At 54.9% G+C, this 16,027-nt stretch overlaps 1 protein-coding gene across 1 annotated transcript in view; it reads left to right on the forward strand.

The window, feature by feature from the left end:
* Nucleotides 1-2,126: 2,126 nt before the first annotated feature.
* slc44a4 (solute carrier family 44 member 4) overlaps nt 2,127-16,027 on the forward strand; it is a 43,375-nt gene continuing 29,474 nt past the window's right edge. The window contains exons 1-3 of the mRNA XM_052043494.1: nt 2,127-2,275; nt 13,130-13,178; nt 14,086-14,159. Coding sequence (XP_051899454.1) covers nt 2,230-2,275; nt 13,130-13,178; nt 14,086-14,159 — 169 coding nt within the window. The 5' untranslated portion in view covers nt 2,127-2,229. The remainder of the gene's footprint in view (nt 2,276-13,129; nt 13,179-14,085; nt 14,160-16,027) is intronic.

The raw sequence follows: 16,027 nt of genomic DNA on the forward strand, positions 1-16,027 counted from the left end.
GTGGACTCAGCCCAATACATCACGGGCACATCCCTCCCCACCATCGGGAGTATCTACAGGAGGCGCTGCCTCAAGAAGGCAACGTCCGTCATCAAAGATCCCCACCATCCGGGCCGGGCCATCTTCTCACAGCTCCCATTGTTCGGTTCTTGAACCAACCAGCACAACTGTATGGTTTACTGCAGATCTACAGAATAACAACACTATGACCACTTTGATCACTTGGTAGTAAAAGGAACTTTGTTTTTTTTATTCTAATTGTGATCTTTCTTGTAAAAATTGTGTTTTATTTATGTTTAATTTACTGTATGGTTTTCCAGTGAATGCTGCTTATCTGATGCTCTGTGCCTGTGATGCTGCTGCAGTAAGGGTTTCGTTAAAACACATATTCTGCAGATGCTGGAAATCTGGAGCAATGAACACAAAACGCTGGAGGGACTCAGCAGGTCAGGCAGCAGCTGTGGAGGGAAATAAACAGTCGATGTTTCAGGCCGAGACCCTTCATCAGGACTGGAAAGCAAGAGGGCAGAAGGAAGAAGGGGGAGGGGGAGGAGCACAGGCTGAGTCCAGGTGAGAGGGGGAAGGTATGTAGGTGGGAGAGGTGGGGAGGGGGGTGAAAGGGACTGATGTGAGAAGCTGGGGAGTGATATGTAGAAGAGGCAAAGGCTGAAGAAGAAGGAATCTGGTTGGAGAGGACAGTAGACCATGGAATAAAGGGAAGGTGGGTGGCCAGGTCGTGAGGGTGGGAGAGGGGAAAGAGAAGAGGTGAAGGGGTCACAGGAACAAGGGAAAACAAAGGGGGGAGGAAGTGGGGGAAGGGGAGGTGTTACCGGAAGTTAGAGGTCGACATTGATGCCGTCAGGTTGGAGACTCCCAAGGCAGTTCCTCCAACCTGCATCTGGCCTCGACGTGGCAGTAGGGGAGGCCGTGGGCAGACATTTCAGTGTGGAAGTGGGAAGTGGAATTAAAATGATTGGCCACTAGGAGATCCTGGCTGTTGTGATGGACGGAGAGAAGGTGCTCGACAAAGCGATCCCCCAGTCTTCATCGGGTCTCAATGATGTAGAGGAGGCTGCATCAGGAGCACCTCGATGGATTCATAGGTGAGGTGCTGCCTCATCTGGAAGGACAGTTTGGGGCCCTGAATACTGGTGAGGGAGGAGGTGTAGGGGCAGGTGTAGCACTTGGTGTGGCTGCAGGGATGTACCTGGAGGGAGGGGGATTGGTGGGGAGGGAAGAACAGAAAGGGAGTCGCAGAGAGCACGATCCCTGCGGAAAGCGGAACGGGGACGGGAGGGGAAGATGTGGTTGGTGGTGGGATTCCATTGGAGATGGCGCAAGTTGTGGAGAACGTTGTGTTGGATGCAGAGGCTTGTAGGGTGGTGGGTGAGGACAAGGGGAACCCTGTCCCTGTTATGTGGGGGGGGGGGGACGGGATGAGGGGGGATGTGCGGGAAATGGAGGAGATGCGGGTGAGGGCAGCATTGATGGTGGTGGAAGGGAAACCCCGGTTACTGAAAAAGGAGGACATCTCGGATGTCCTGGAGTGGAAACAGATGTGGTGGAGACAGAGGAACTGAGAGAAGGGGGTGGTGCCCTTACAAGTGGCAGGGTGGGAAGAGGTGTTGTCAATGTAACTGTGGGGGTCAGTGGGTTTGTGAAAGTTGTCAGTAGATAATTTGAGTCGGGAGATGGAGAGAGGTATCAAGAAAGGGGAGAGAGGTGTGGAGATGGACCAAATAAATGTGAGGGCAAGGTGGAAGCTGGAGGTGAAGCTGGTAAAATCAACTCGCCCCAGGGACAAGCGCTGGGATTATTAGATCCTGTGTCCGCCTCCCTTTGCAAACCTCCTCTCAATTTGTCATTGCAGCTGTCTAGACATGTACTGGTGCATATGGCAATAAACTGCACTCTGACTGCCACGGCGAGACCTGGAACCGCGTGGCTCGATTCACTTGCCCGCTGGAGAACCGGGATCAGCAGGTATTGGCGGGGCCAACAGGTAATGGGCGGGGCCAGTCCTGATTCAATGACGCGTGAGGGCGGGGCCAACGGGTGACAGGGGGCGGGACAATCCACGCCCCGCGTGTGGGCGGGGCCAGCCCTGACTCACCTGACGGCGGGCGGAGCCGGATCCGGAGCCGGTAGGGAACAGGTGTGGTGACGCAGCGCTGCGGCAACAGGTGCGGGATCGGGTCGAGCGGCGGCGGCGGCACCGGCAGCCCCAAGATGGGCAAGAAGAAGAAAGCGGAAGAGAAAGAGTCGGAGCCCTACGGTAAGGGGGCGGCGGGGAGGAGGTGGGGAGGAGGCTCGGCTCCCCTCACTTGAAGCTGAGCATTCCAGTGGTTGCGGTGCCGAGGTGTTTGTAGTTCGGATCGTCAACAACAAACTCCCCCAGGGACAATCGCTGGGATTATTAGATCGTGTCCGCCTCCCTTTGCAAACCTCCTCTCAGCAGCCTTCCCCCTCCCCCATATCTCCCCTTCCCCTCTCCCCCAAATCTCCCCTTCCCCTCGCCCCCACCCCTTCCCCCACATCTCCCCTTCCCCTCTCCCCTCTCCCCCACATCTCCCCTTCCCCTCTCCCCTCTCTCCTTCACCCGTCTCCCTCGCGTGTACAATGTTCCTGATTAAAATCTGGGGCGGTTTGCAATTAATCACCGCTCTGGCTGCCGTCCCGCGGGCCAACTGACCACGTTGGTGAGCAGGGAGCGTTGTGCCCGGACTGGAACTGCAATGATTTTGTGGTGTTACTTTTTTTCTGCCCTGGAGTTGTGATAAAGTTCGGGATCGTTAGTAATTGACTAGTGTCAATGTTTACTCGGGACCTGAGATTGGAGCGGAGGTTGAGTGGGTGAAATCACTGTGTGAAATCCACGTTATCAGTCGTTGGGCTGGGGTGCAGTGTCACAGTGGTTTCCTCCCGCCAGCCGTGGGCAGCGGACGGTGTCCACCTGCTTGTAAGGGCGATTGGTGTCAACAGGGCGGCCCAGGGCCGGGAAGTGTGAGGGACCTTGCCTTCCGATCGGAAGCCCTGCGTCTCTCCACATCTGTGAGCAGGGTTTAAAATAAAATCGCGGCTGAGCTGGCGATGTAAATCCTGGGCCAGATGTGCCGCCGGTCTGAGTGATGCGGGGCGGGGCGGGGCGGGGGGAGCCTGCTCTCCGATGGGACATTGAACACTGGGGCTCACGTCTACTGTAGCGATGAGGAGAGGGGAGGGAGACGGAGGCTGTAGCGCTCGTTCCCGCCGGGCTGTGGGATCCAACAGCCGGCGGTAGTACCAGGAAATGCGGCTGTTTGTTGCCGTCCGCTCGCCGCGGGGACGCCCTCCCGGCGTCAACAATCTTCCGGCGTCCTGTTCCCCAGTTCGGTCTGGGGCGGAGGAGGGTGAGGAGGAGGAGTGGGTGGGAGTCAGGAGGGGGGTAGGGGTCGGGTGTGGAGGGAGTGGGATCAGGAAGGGCGGGAGGGAGAGCGGGGGTCAGAGGAAGGGGTCAGGAGAGGGGTGAGGTGAGCAGGGGTGGGGTCAGGAGAGGGAGTAGGGGTTCGGTGAGGGGGAGAGGTGGATCAGGAGGGGGAGAGGGGGTCAGGAGAGGGAGGGGTGGGGTGAAGAGGAGGGGTGGGATCAGAAGGGGGAGGGGATCAGGTGGAGGGGCTGGGGTCAGGGCCGCTACTTCGGAAATACCGACTGGGTCAGCCCCTCATTCCAGCAGGGGTCGAGAGGGCGAGGGGTTGTCGGAGAACGGTGAGGTGCTTCGGGAGAGGTGTGAGTGGGGTGTTGATTGTGGGACAGTATAGTCACACCCTCGTCGAAGGGGGAGGGCGGCTGGCCTTTGGTTCTCCGCCTGACCCGTGCGGCGCGCCCCCTGGACGGGACGGTACCGTGGTGTCAGCAGCCGGACTCCGGCTCGGCACCTCTGGGCGCGGTGACGGAGCAGCCTGTCCTGGGGTTCCTGCTGAGCGATGATTTGCCGCCTGTCCCACCTGTAGACTGCTCGGGACACTGTTTATTCTGCTTCAGTTTTCTGGGTGGTGACCAGTCCATGTTAATGCATTCCCTCCAATAGCAGCCCTTCGTGCAGCACCTTGTCAAAGACCTTCTGAAAATCTCAATGGACCGTTCAGAAATCTGATGGCGGAGGTGAAGAAGCTGTTCCTGAATCGTTGTGTGTGGGTCTTCAGGCTCCTGTACCTCCTCCCCGATGGTAGTAACGAGAAGAGGGCATGTCCCAGGTGGTGAGGGTCCTTAGTGATGGATGCTGCCTTCCTGAGGCACCACCTCTTGAAGATGTCCTCGATGGTGGGGAGGGTTGTGCCCTTGATGGAGCTGGCTGAGTCCACAACCCTCTGCAGCCTCTTGCGATCCTGTGCATTGGAGCCTCCATACCAGGCTGTGATGCAACCAGTCGGAATGCTCTCCACTGTACATCTGTAGATGTACCTGTCTCTATTATTGCAGAATCCAAATATCCTCACCATAGTGTGCCCTCCCATCTATTTTCGTGTCATCTGCAAATATGGATAACTGGCACTCTGCTCCTTCCTTGCGGCACTGCACTAGTTATGTCTTTCCATTCTGAGAAAGACCTGTTTATTCTGCTTCAGTTTTCTGTGTGGTGACCAGTCCATGTTAATGCATTCCCTCCAATAGCAGCCCTTCGTGCAGCACCTTGTCAAAGACCTTCTGAAAATCTCAATGCACCACGTTGACAGGTTCCTCTCTGTCGAGTCCCCAGCTGCCAACTTGGAGAATCTGGATTCTGTTCCACAGGATGAAACTTTAAAGAGAGAAGCTGAGCACTTGCAGTGACTGCAGAGCTACCGGTTCTCATGTCCAGGGGAGGGATTCTGCCATCATTGTCCTGTCTGGCATCAACCTGACTACAGACTGGAGCAACCTGACCACTATCAGAAATGTGATGGCCTTTCACAGGGGGGAGTTGTTGTTTAGTGCACAGAGAGCAGCAGCCAGTGTGTACACAGCAAGATCCCACAGACAGCAATGTTCTAACCACCAGATCCTTTCTATTGGTCCCATTGGCTGAGGAATCTGTCACTGAGTACCGGAGTTGGGACATTGTGTTGCAGTTGTATAAGTCGTTGGTGAGGTCTCACTTGGAGCATCGTGTACAGTTGTGGTCACTCTGTTATAGGAAAGACGTGGTTAAACTGGAAAGAGTGCAGATTTACAAGGATGTTGCCAGGACTCGAGGGCCTGAGTTACAGGGAGAGGTTGGCCAGGCTGGGGCTTTATTCCTTGGAGTGGAGGAGAATGAGGGGCGACCTTGTAAAAATGTTTAAAAGTAAATTATATAGAAATATATAAAAAAATCATACAGAATGTTTAAAAGAGGTGTGAACAAGGTGGGCAGTAACAGTCTTTCCCCAGGGTGGGGGAGTCCAAAACCAGGGGGCATAGACTTAGGGTGAGAGGGGAAAGATTTAAAAGGGACCTGAGGGGCAACTTTTTCACACAGAGGGTGGTGAGTGTATGGAACGAGCTGCCAGAGGAAGTGGGTGAGGCAGGTACAACAGTGTCATTTAAGAAGCACTTGGATAGGTACATGGAGGGGCGGGGCTTGGAGGGATATGGGCCAAACACAGGAAATTGGGACTAGCTGGGTGGGTACCGTGGTCAGCATGGACTGGTGGGACTGAAGGGCCTGTATCCGTGCTGTATTGCTCTATGACTATTGAATAGACATTGGCCTCAGAACGTCACCCTGACTTGGAAATACATTGTCTGTCCTTCCATAGTCATTGGGTCTAGTCCTGGGACTCCTTCCCCACCACACCGTGGGAGCACCTTCACCAGAAGGACTGCAGTGGCTCACCCCACCCGACCCCGACTTTCCCCTGGGCAATTAGGGACAGGTAATAAATGCTGGCCTTGGCTTGCTTGGAATGAAACACGAGGCCTTGTCTTCTGGTCTTGGGCAGGGGTTGCTGCTGGGCAATGAGCCAATGTCACCAGGACCCAACCTCTGGCGGGCAGAGCGCGATCCAGTAATAAATTATGAGACTGTGCTACAATTTGGAGTGAGTTCGTAATTCAACTCTCCCTGATGACAGCATCTCTGCCAGACCGCCACATCAATTGTTCCGTTTCGTTGGACTTGGCTCTGCTTGAGGATGTAGTTTGCATGAGGAAAGTCCTTTTCGGTCCGGGTTGTTCTACGGCTCCCTCTCTCGGAAGGAATGGATCCAGGATGCGGGCAGGGAATTGGTGCTGAACTCGAGATCAACCAGGATCTCGTCAATTGGCAGACCAGACTCGAGGGGCCGAGTGGCCTATTCCCGCTACCACTCGTGCACCGAAGGATGGCTGTTATTACATCGGAAAGGTTGCGGGCGACTTGTGCACAGAGCAGTTCCTCAAACATCGGCGTGCTAACAAATCACACGTTGAAGGGTTGCTGCGATATTTGCCCCAGAGCCGGGAGAACTTCCCGTCCCATCCACGTTTCAATGTTTCGCCTGGAAGATGCCTCTTCCTCTGGCAGCCGTCCTCCGCCATGGCTGGAACCTTTACCCCAATCGTTTTATTATGGAGGGACCCTTCGTTTGGTGAAAGGCTCCGTGGAGCAGAAGCTGCCGTGTTCACAGGTCACAGAGCAGAGGGCGCTGCCATCCTGCAGTGGGGCATTTAACCAGAGATACCCCGGTCTCCTCTACATCCCCTCCTCTCTGCCCACTCCTGTGGCTTTTCCCGTTACCCTTACTCCTTGACAGGACCATGAATCGGAGGGGTGTTTGGAGAAGGGGTGCTTTCTGATCGGGAGCTGTGTTTGCCCAGAGTCCTGGACTAATACCTGTAATGGCTGGAGGAGAGGTTGGACGGGCGGGAGCGGTCCTGATTGAAAAATCCTCGGCATCTTGATCAAGTGGGGTGTGTGTGTGTGGGTGGGGGGGGGGGTGGTTCTTTCCCTTGGGACAATCTTGAATTGGAGGACACTGTTTAAAAACAAGGGGTCCCCATTCAAGACGGGAGGTCATTCCTGAGTTCTCTGGGAGTCGCTGAGAATTCGGCAACCTCTTCCTCAGAGGGCGCAGGAAGCAGAGCTTTCGTGTCTCTGCAGGCAGGGTGAGATTGCAGGTAATCGAGGGCGAAAGGGTGGGGAAGCAGGTAGGAGGAAGGTGAGGCTGGATCAGCCTCGACTTTAGTCTCCGGAGCAGACTGCAGGGGCCGATCTGTATTGCACGTTACTGGCGCTGCTGCGGAGCCCGGCGCTGTGGGCTGTTGCAGTCGGACCAACGCTCCTCTCTCTGGCCCCAGTGTCACTCGACACTCCCCGGCTTCAGAGGAGAGCTTCCGTTGAAAAGCTCCCGGAGGCTGGCCCGCTTCCAAGGTAACACAAAGCTGGCGTTTTGTCACGATTAGTAGTTAAGTGAGGTTCCTGTCACAACAAGTCTGACGTGACGGTTCCCCCTGAAACAGTCCGGGAGACCTCCAGCATGAGGCTGGCTGCCACTCCTTCCACAGACGCTGCACAGTATGTTCTCGGCTGAATGCAACGACGATCAACGTCAGGGTTTGTCTCTTCCTTTGTATGTATTTATTTTCATCATGAATGGAGTCTATTTTTGAAATAAAAATGTTCTTGGGCTGTAGCTCCTGGCAAAGGAACTTGTATTTGTAGGGTGCAAAGAAAGAGGCAATTCGGCCCATTGTACCCATGCTAGCTAAACAAAATGACTGTAGGTATTCCTAACTCCCCACTCTCTGCACTGCACTATTGGCTGTGATACCTCATGGTCTGGTCTGCGGCTGTTCAACTGTGGGGAGAGGGGATCTGCCCCCCGACCCCACCGTCCTCTGGGTGAAATAATCCTTTCCTATCTCCTGCCCTCGCCTAAAGGAAGATGTTGTTGCTGTGGACGGAGTGTCACCCGGTTCCAGGGAGGAGATGTTACTGCATGAGCAGAGATTGAGTCCACTGGGGCCACGCTCTCTGGAGGGAGGAGAGGAGATCTCACTGAGATGTTCTCACAGGCTTGGTGTGGGGATGGTGTTCCCCCGGGAGTCTAGGAACAGGGCTCAGTCTCAGAATGAGGGGTTGGATGTTGGGGCTGAGCAGGAGAAATGTCTTCACACGGAGCGTGGTGAATCTCTGGGTCTACATAGAACATAGAACAGGCCCTTCGGCCCACAATGTTGTGCCGATATAGCTAATCCCTCCTACCTACAGAATGCCCATATGCCTCCATTTTCCTCTCATTCATGAGCCCTTCCAAGCCCCTCTTAAAAGCCCCCAGTGAATTTGCCTTCACCACCCTATCAGGCAACACATTCCAGGCATCCACCACTCTCTGAGTGAAAAACGTACCCCTGACGTCTGTTCTGAACTTACCCCCTCTCACCTTAAATGCATGCCTTCTGGTATTGGATCGCTCAATAATGGGAAAAAGAGCTTGCTTGTCCACCCTATCTCTGCCCCTCATAATTTTATACACATCCAACAGATCACCCCTCAGTCTCTGCTGCTCCAGAGAAAAGAGCCCAAGTTTGTCCAGCCTCTCCTGATAGCACATGCCCTCTAATCCAGGCTGTATCCTAGTAAACCTCCTCTGCACCCGCTCTAAAGCTGCGACATCCTTCCTGTATTGAGGTGACCAGAATTGCACGCAATGCTCTAAATGCAGCCTAACCAGAGTTCTGTAGAGATGTATCATAACTTCTTGACTCCTGTACTCAGTACCCCGATTAATGAAAGCAAACATTCCATAAACCTTTTTAACCACCCTGTCTACCTGAGTAGCCACTTTCAATGAGCCATGGACTTGCACCCCAAGGTCTCTTTGCTCTTCAACACTATTAAGGGTCTTGCCGTTGAGAGTGTACTACCTCTGGCAGCAGCCACTTTAGTGTAGCTGTTAGCATAACACTATTACAGTGCCAGTGACCCAGGTTCAATGCCGGCCGCTGTCTGTAAGGAGTTTGTACGTTCTCCCCGTGTCTGCGTGGGTTTCCTCTGGGTGCTCCGGTTTCCTCCCACATTCCAAAGACATATGGGTTAGGAAGTTGTGGGCATGCAAGGTTGGCGCCGGAAGCGTGGCGACACTTGCGGGCTGCCCCCAGAACACTCTATGCAAAAGGTGCATTTCACTGTGTGTTTCGATGTACATGTGACCAATAAAGAAATCTTATCTCATCTTGACATTAGTCCTACCAAGGTACAACACCTCACATTTATCTGGGTAAAATTCCATCTGCCATTTCTCTGCCCACATCTGCAGCTGATCTATATCACGTTGTATCCCTTGCCAGTCTTCTACACTATTCACAACTCCACCAATCTTGGTATCATCTGCAAACTTACTAACCCATCCATCAACATACTCACCCAGGTCATTTATGTATATCACAAACAACAAGAGGTCCCAGCACAGATCCCTGCAGAACACCATTACTCACAGGCCTCCAGCCCAAATAAGTCCCTTCAACCACCATCCTCTGTCTTCTGTGGGCAAGCCAGTTCTGGATCCACACAGCCAATTCTCCACTGACCCCAGGCATCTGAACTTTCTTGATTAACTTATTATGTGGGACCTTGTCAAATGCTTTACTGAAGTCCATACAGATGACATCCACAGCTCTACCTTCATCAGTCTCTCTTGTCACCCTGTCAAAAAACTCAACCAGGTTAGTAAGATACGACTTGCCCCGCACAAAGCCATGCTGGCTTTCCCTGATCAACCCATTGGATTCCAGATGCTCGTATATCCTATCTCTGAGAATTTTCTCCAGCGATTTCCCTACAACTGACGTTCACCACTCAAGGTGGAGAAGGAGCTATTGGGATGGGAGTCCATACACCAGGAGCACACAGAAGCCCTGTGTAAGCAGTGGAGGAGGGAATCCCCACGTAAACTACCCACCCATTCCCTCGCTGCCTGTGTGGCAGAGTCTGAGGGTCCCTCCTCAACCTCATGAACCACCCCAAACCCATGGACCCAGAGTGTAAGTGAATCAAGGGACTGGACAGGTCTATGGATGGGAAGGGTTTAAGGGATCCGGGCCAAATGCAGGCAAATGGGACTAGCTTAGATGGGAGTCTTGGTTGGCATGGATCAGTTGGGCTGAAGGGCCTGTTCTGTGCTGTGTGACGCTGACTGGTTGAGAAGGAGCAGCGTTTCAGAGCCTGTTCTCTGGGGTAAAAGCTCACATCGGTGTTTTGAAGAGGAGGGGAGGGGTTCTCCCTGGGGTTGAGATTCATCCCTCAGCCAGGACCCACTGGCACAGGCGATCCTGTCATTACCCTGGTGCTGCTTATGGGAGCTTGCTGTGCATAAATCAGCCGCCATGTGTCTGATCACCCCGCGGGTCTCTCGTTGGGTGTAGAGTGCCATCTGTAGCCACCTGTGTGGAGCGGTGTGGGGTGTAGGTGAGACTTGGGAAGGAGTCCTTGGGGACGCCAACCCATCCCCTGGGATCCCTCCTGACAGTGCACACTCCCGTGGCAGCCTGTTGCTGTGCAGAAATGTTTGTACTGAAGGATGTTTACTTGCGCCATTGTTTACCTACATCAGGTGCCGCTGATTTTGGGAGCTTGGAGTAGGGAACTGTGTGGCAAACATGTTACCACTGAGAGAGGAGAGGGGAACTGATGGGCTGAATGGCCATTTAGTTACTCTCCAGTTGACCTTGTTGGTTTTGAGATCCACGATGTTGTCCAGAGGGACTGGTACAGAGTCAGAGAGAGTGGTCCCGATCCCTTCTGCCAACCTGTGACCCCCTCCACGTCAGGGACCCCTCCTCATCAGGGACCCAACATCAAGGACACATCGTCCGGCACACCTCCTCGTCAGGGATCCCCTCGTCAGGGACCCCTCCTCTTCAGCGGCCCCTCCTTGTCAGGAACCCCTCCCAGTGTCGGTCCCTTTGGTGGGAGGAGGATGGGGGGGGGGGGATCTGCCTTCACCAGTGATATTTCAGCTGTGGCACAGGTCGTCCACAACCTCATGGAGAAGCAGGGTAGCACTGGGGGCAGAACAGTCACTTCATTGCCCAAGGGAAGGGGATAATTCTGTCTTAGAATTTATGGCTTAGAAGCATAGGTCGAGCGAGCTGGGGCTTTTCTCTTTGGAGAGAAGGAGGATGAGAGGTGGTTTGATAGAGGTGAACAAGATGATAAGAGGCATAGATCGAGTGGACAGTCAGAGCCTTTTTCCCAGGGCGACAATGGCTAACGCGAGGGGACATAATTTTAAGGTGACTGGAGGAAGGTATAAGGGGGATACCAAAGGTAAGTTTTTTTACACAGAGAGTGGTGGGTGCGTGGAACACACTGCCTGCAGAGATTGCGGGGGCAGATATATTAGGGACATTTAGGAGACTCTTAGATAGATACATGAATGATAGAAAAATAGGGGGCTAAGTGGGAGGGAAGGGTTAGATACACCTTAGAGCAGGATAAAATGTCGGCACAACATTGTGGGCTGAAGGGCCTGCACTGTGCTGCAGTGTTCTATGTTCTATGTTCTATGCTGGTGTTGTGTGGTGACGTAACTTGACTCCTGGTTCCTGCAGTCTGTTCTGTGTCGAGGTTACATGCAGTTTACGTCCTTACCTGATGCTGACGTGTTTCCTGGTGCTTAATGACAGGGTTTTGACTCCGAAATCTTTCCGAAAAATTGTTCCACCTACTTCCCCAAACTGTGCTCAGGTTACCTCTCGGGTGTGGGGGTGTGGGGGGGGGGGTGTGGGTATGGAGGGGAGGGCGGGTGATGGCGGGGGGCAGAGGTGTGGTGAGATGGTTTGGGGCGTGCACATCTTTACAGGTACAGGAGAGACCACAGCTGGAGGCCTACGTACAGCTTTGGTCTCGTTACTGAACCAGGGAGCTGCTTGAGGGAAGGTTCCCTGGGCTGATTCCTGCTGAAGGGTTCCTGGGTGAGAGAGGCCAAGCAGAGGTGATCTTATTAAAACACACAAGCTCCTGGGGCCGGATTTCGAGGAGGTTTCTCCTGGTGGGGGAATCGAGATCCAGGGGCCAGAGTTTCGGAACAAAGGGCCTTCTGGTTAACGTGGGAATGGAGAGGAATTTCACCTCATGAAGGGAGGTGGAACTTTGTCCCCCTTTCCCCCCAAGAGCAGAGGACATGGGCTCGTTGTATGTGTGCAGATCAACCAGAGGTTGTAGGAACAGGGCCGGGGGTAGGGGGGGGGTGGGGAGTGTGGCTGAGGCAGGAGTTGGATCAGCCCCAGTCTCACTGAGTGACAGCTCGAGGGCTGAATGGCCGACCTCCTCCTGTTCCCAGTCCCCTGGTGTGGTGGTGGGGATGGGTGGGGGGTGTTGGTGAGGGGTTGGTTGAGGGTCAGGATGGGGGAGTGTTGGTGGGGGCTGGTGGAGGGTTGGGTAAGTTTTGGTGGTGGGGGCAGGTTAGGGGTGAGGAGTGGGGGGTCGGGATGGGGGTGTTGGTCTGGGGGTGGGTCGGGGCTGGGTGAGGGTCGGTGGTGGGTGATCAGGTGAGGGGTCACGTTGGGGGTGAAGATTGGTGCAGGGTTGGTGGTGGGGGGTGGTGGGGGAGGATTGGTGTGAGGGACAAGAGGTGGGTGGGGTGAGGTGGAGTGGGGGGCTCAGTGGTGCCAACTCCTCAACCACACGGGGGGTCTGTCTGTGTCCAGCTCCACTCCAGGATCAGCTGTCTCTGTCCGTCTCTGTCCGTCTCTGTCCGTCTCTGTCCGTCTCTGTCTCTCTGTCTCTCTGTCTCTCTCTGTCTCTCTGTCACTTCACTCTGGGGAGGAGGCCATTCAGCCCCTGGGAGCTGCTGACCCTTGGACACGTCCCATCCAACATCTTCCTTCTGTCACCCTGGACCAAGGTCTTTATCACGGTGGTGACTTTCCCAGTGGATTCCCACCCTCGGCAGCTTCCTGGGCCGAGGGTTCCAGATTGCTGGGGTTCCTGGGATCACCCTCTCCGCTGACCCGGACCCCACCCACCGCACCACACACAGGAACTATCCCCCATCGTCTGGGCACTTGGGGTGACCAGGTTAGGCTGTGGTCATGTGGTGAGGGGGCGATGGGAGCTGAGAGCAAGGGGTCCTGTGGATATTGTTCGTTCCACCCCCCCACAACACCCCCCCCACCCGATGTTCTGACCTCCCGCTCTCTTCGTTCACAGGGGCACCCTCTGCGTACGACCCGAATTTCAATGGACCAATCAGGAACAGGTAAGCCTTGCCGAGGTGACCCTTGCCCTCTGAGCAGCTGTAGGAGTTTGTTGAGGGGCTGTTGGAGGGGTGAGGGTGACTGGGAGAGACGAGGGGGTGTGAGATGGGGAATGAAGAAGTTTGAGGAGTGGAGGGGTGAGAGTGCGGAGGGGGAGGGGACGTGAGGTGCGGCATGAAGGGCTTCGAGGGGTGGATGGTGTGGGGTCAGGGCTCTGGTGAGGCACAGTCGAGGCACCTCCCTGCCTCTGGGTATAAACCTGCCCCCACTTCATCCTCCTCTCCAACTCTCTCCCCCACACCCCCTCTCCTCCCACCCTTCTCCCCCACCCCTCTCTTCCCCCCACTCTCTCTCTCCTGCTGCCTTCTCTCCCCAACCACTCTCCCCAATCCTCTCTCTCCCTGATCCCCTCTCCCCTGCCCCTCCCTCTCACTGACGCTTTTCTCTCCCCCGACCCCCTCCCTCAACCCTCTCTCTCCCTGATCCTCTCTCCCCTAAACCCCCCCTCTCCTGACCCCCTCTCTCTCCTCGATCCTCTCTCCCCAAAACCCCCTCTCTCCCCCGCCTCTCCCTCTCCCCCCACCTTAGTCTCACTTTACTCTGTACTGTTATTGTTTTTACCTGTGTTACCTCAATGCACTCTGTACTAACCCAACGTAACTGCACTGTGTAATGAATTGACCTGTACGATCAGTTTGCAAGACAAGTTTTTCACTGCACCTCGGTACAAGTGACAATAATAAACCAATACTAATACCCTCTCTCAGGCTGTAGGAGTGAGCCTTTCCTGCCCCTTCGCACAGGAAGAGGTGTGTGGAGGGGGTGGGGTCTGCTCTGTGACACAGTGGTGTCAGTGCACGGTTTCCCCGAACTCTGTCTCTCTCTCTCACTCTCTCTCTCTCTCTCCAGGAGCTGCACCGACATCATCTGCTGCGCCCTCTTCATGGTCTTCATCCTGGGCTACATGGTGGTGGGCATCGTGGGTAAGGAAGCCGCCGGCTTTGTCTTGGACCCCCCATCCCTCCTCACCCAATGGGGCACTTATGGAGGGGGGGGGAAGGGAGGGGAAGGGAGGGGAGGGGAGGGGAGGGGAGGGGAGGGGAAGCAGCCCCTGATCTGTGGCAGAGCTGAGGCTGCTTGCAGGAGGCAACTCGCTGGGGGCAACTGTGAAACGGTCATTGACACACCATGGGTGGGGCTGGGAGTGTCTGGCCCCCTGTTGGATCATAAGGTACAGGGGGTGGGGTATGCCACACCACCTCCCCAGACACACTGGAACTTCTGTCCCTGCCTCCCAGCCCCTGAAGGTCTGCCCCACTCTGGCCTAGAGTCCCAGGTCAATGTCACCAGATGCCCCCAGCTGTACTTGGACACCCCTCTCCACCCCCAGGCGAGGGCAAACCCAGGGAAGGTGAATACGTTGACTGGAGTGTCTTGTGGCAAAGGTGGTCATCTGAACATTGTGCCGTGTGTACACGGGACAGTGCTGGTCAGAGCAGGACACCAGCACCTCCCTGCTGAGTACCCGGGGGTCTTGGGGGTCAGGAGGAGCTGTTGGTGGGGGAACTATCCTGTTACTCCAGGTAGGGGGAGACCCCGCAGGCAGGGACACAGGGGACTGTAGGGATCAGAGGGTGGTCAGGAGACGGTTTGTGCCCGGGACCTGGTGTGATCACCAGCAAGCGTTACCTGGTGATAGAGCAACACAGCAGGGATACAGGCTCTTCGGCCCAACCAGTCCATGACGACTACGGTGCCCACCCAGCTAGTCCCAATTTCTTGTGTTTGGCCCATATCCCTCCAAGCCCCGCCCCTCCATGTACCTATCCAAGTGCTTCTTAAATGGTTCTGTTGTACCTGCCTCACCCACTTCCTCTGGCAGCTCGTTCCATATACTCACCACGCTCTGCGTGAAAAAGTTGCCCCTCAGGTCCCTGAATGAAAACTCTTTTCCCTCTCACCCGACCTATGCCCCCTGGTTTTGGACTACCCTACCCTGGGGAAAAGACTGTTACCGTCCACATCCATGCCTCTCATAATTTTAAACATTTCTATAAGGTCGCCGTTCCAAGGAATAAAGACCCAGCCTGGCCAACCTCTCCCTGTAACTCAGGCCCTCGAGTCCTGGCAACATCCTCGTAAATCTTCTCTGCGCTCTTTCCAGCTTAACCATGTCTTTCCTATAACAGGGTGACCAAAACTGTACACAGTGCTCCAAGTGCAGCCTCACCAGCAACTTATACAACCGCAACATAATGTCCCAACTCCTGTGCTCAGTGCCCTGACTGATGAAGGCCAGCATGCTAAATGCTTTTTTCAACTGTGATGCTGCTTTCAATGAACTCTGGACTTGTACTCCAAGGTCCCTGTATTCCATTACGCTCCCTAGCGCCCTCCCATTCACAGTACAAATCCTAGACTAGTTTGAGTTTCCAAAATGTCTCACCTCACACTGATCTGTACTGAAACCCATTTGCCACCCCTCACCCACTTCATGGACTGATCCAGATCCCCCTGTAACCTCTGATAACCTTCTGTACTATCAACACCTCCTCGTTTTGTGTCGGTGTATGCTGTGGAGTGTTGAGGGTGGCCATGTTACACTGGGTGGGTCCGCTGTGTGCCTGGAATTGAGTTATGGCCAATCAGGAGTCCGTCATGGGTTTAAAGAATTGCAGAATGAGACAGCACAAGAGGAGGCCATTTGGTCCATCCTAGCCATATGTGTATTCCGATTGGTCCCACTCCCCCGCTCTTCGTCCCCAGCCCTTTGGGATGTATTGAGGTCCTGTTGGGAGGGGGTCTGCTCCCTGGCTGTGTGTTCCCCCCCAACGGATCCCTGACCGCCTGT

The sequence above is a fragment of the Pristis pectinata genome, chromosome 34, assembly GCF_009764475.1.
Source record: "Pristis pectinata isolate sPriPec2 chromosome 34, sPriPec2.1.pri, whole genome shotgun sequence".
Taxonomy (NCBI): Eukaryota; Metazoa; Chordata; class Chondrichthyes; order Rhinopristiformes; family Pristidae; genus Pristis; species Pristis pectinata.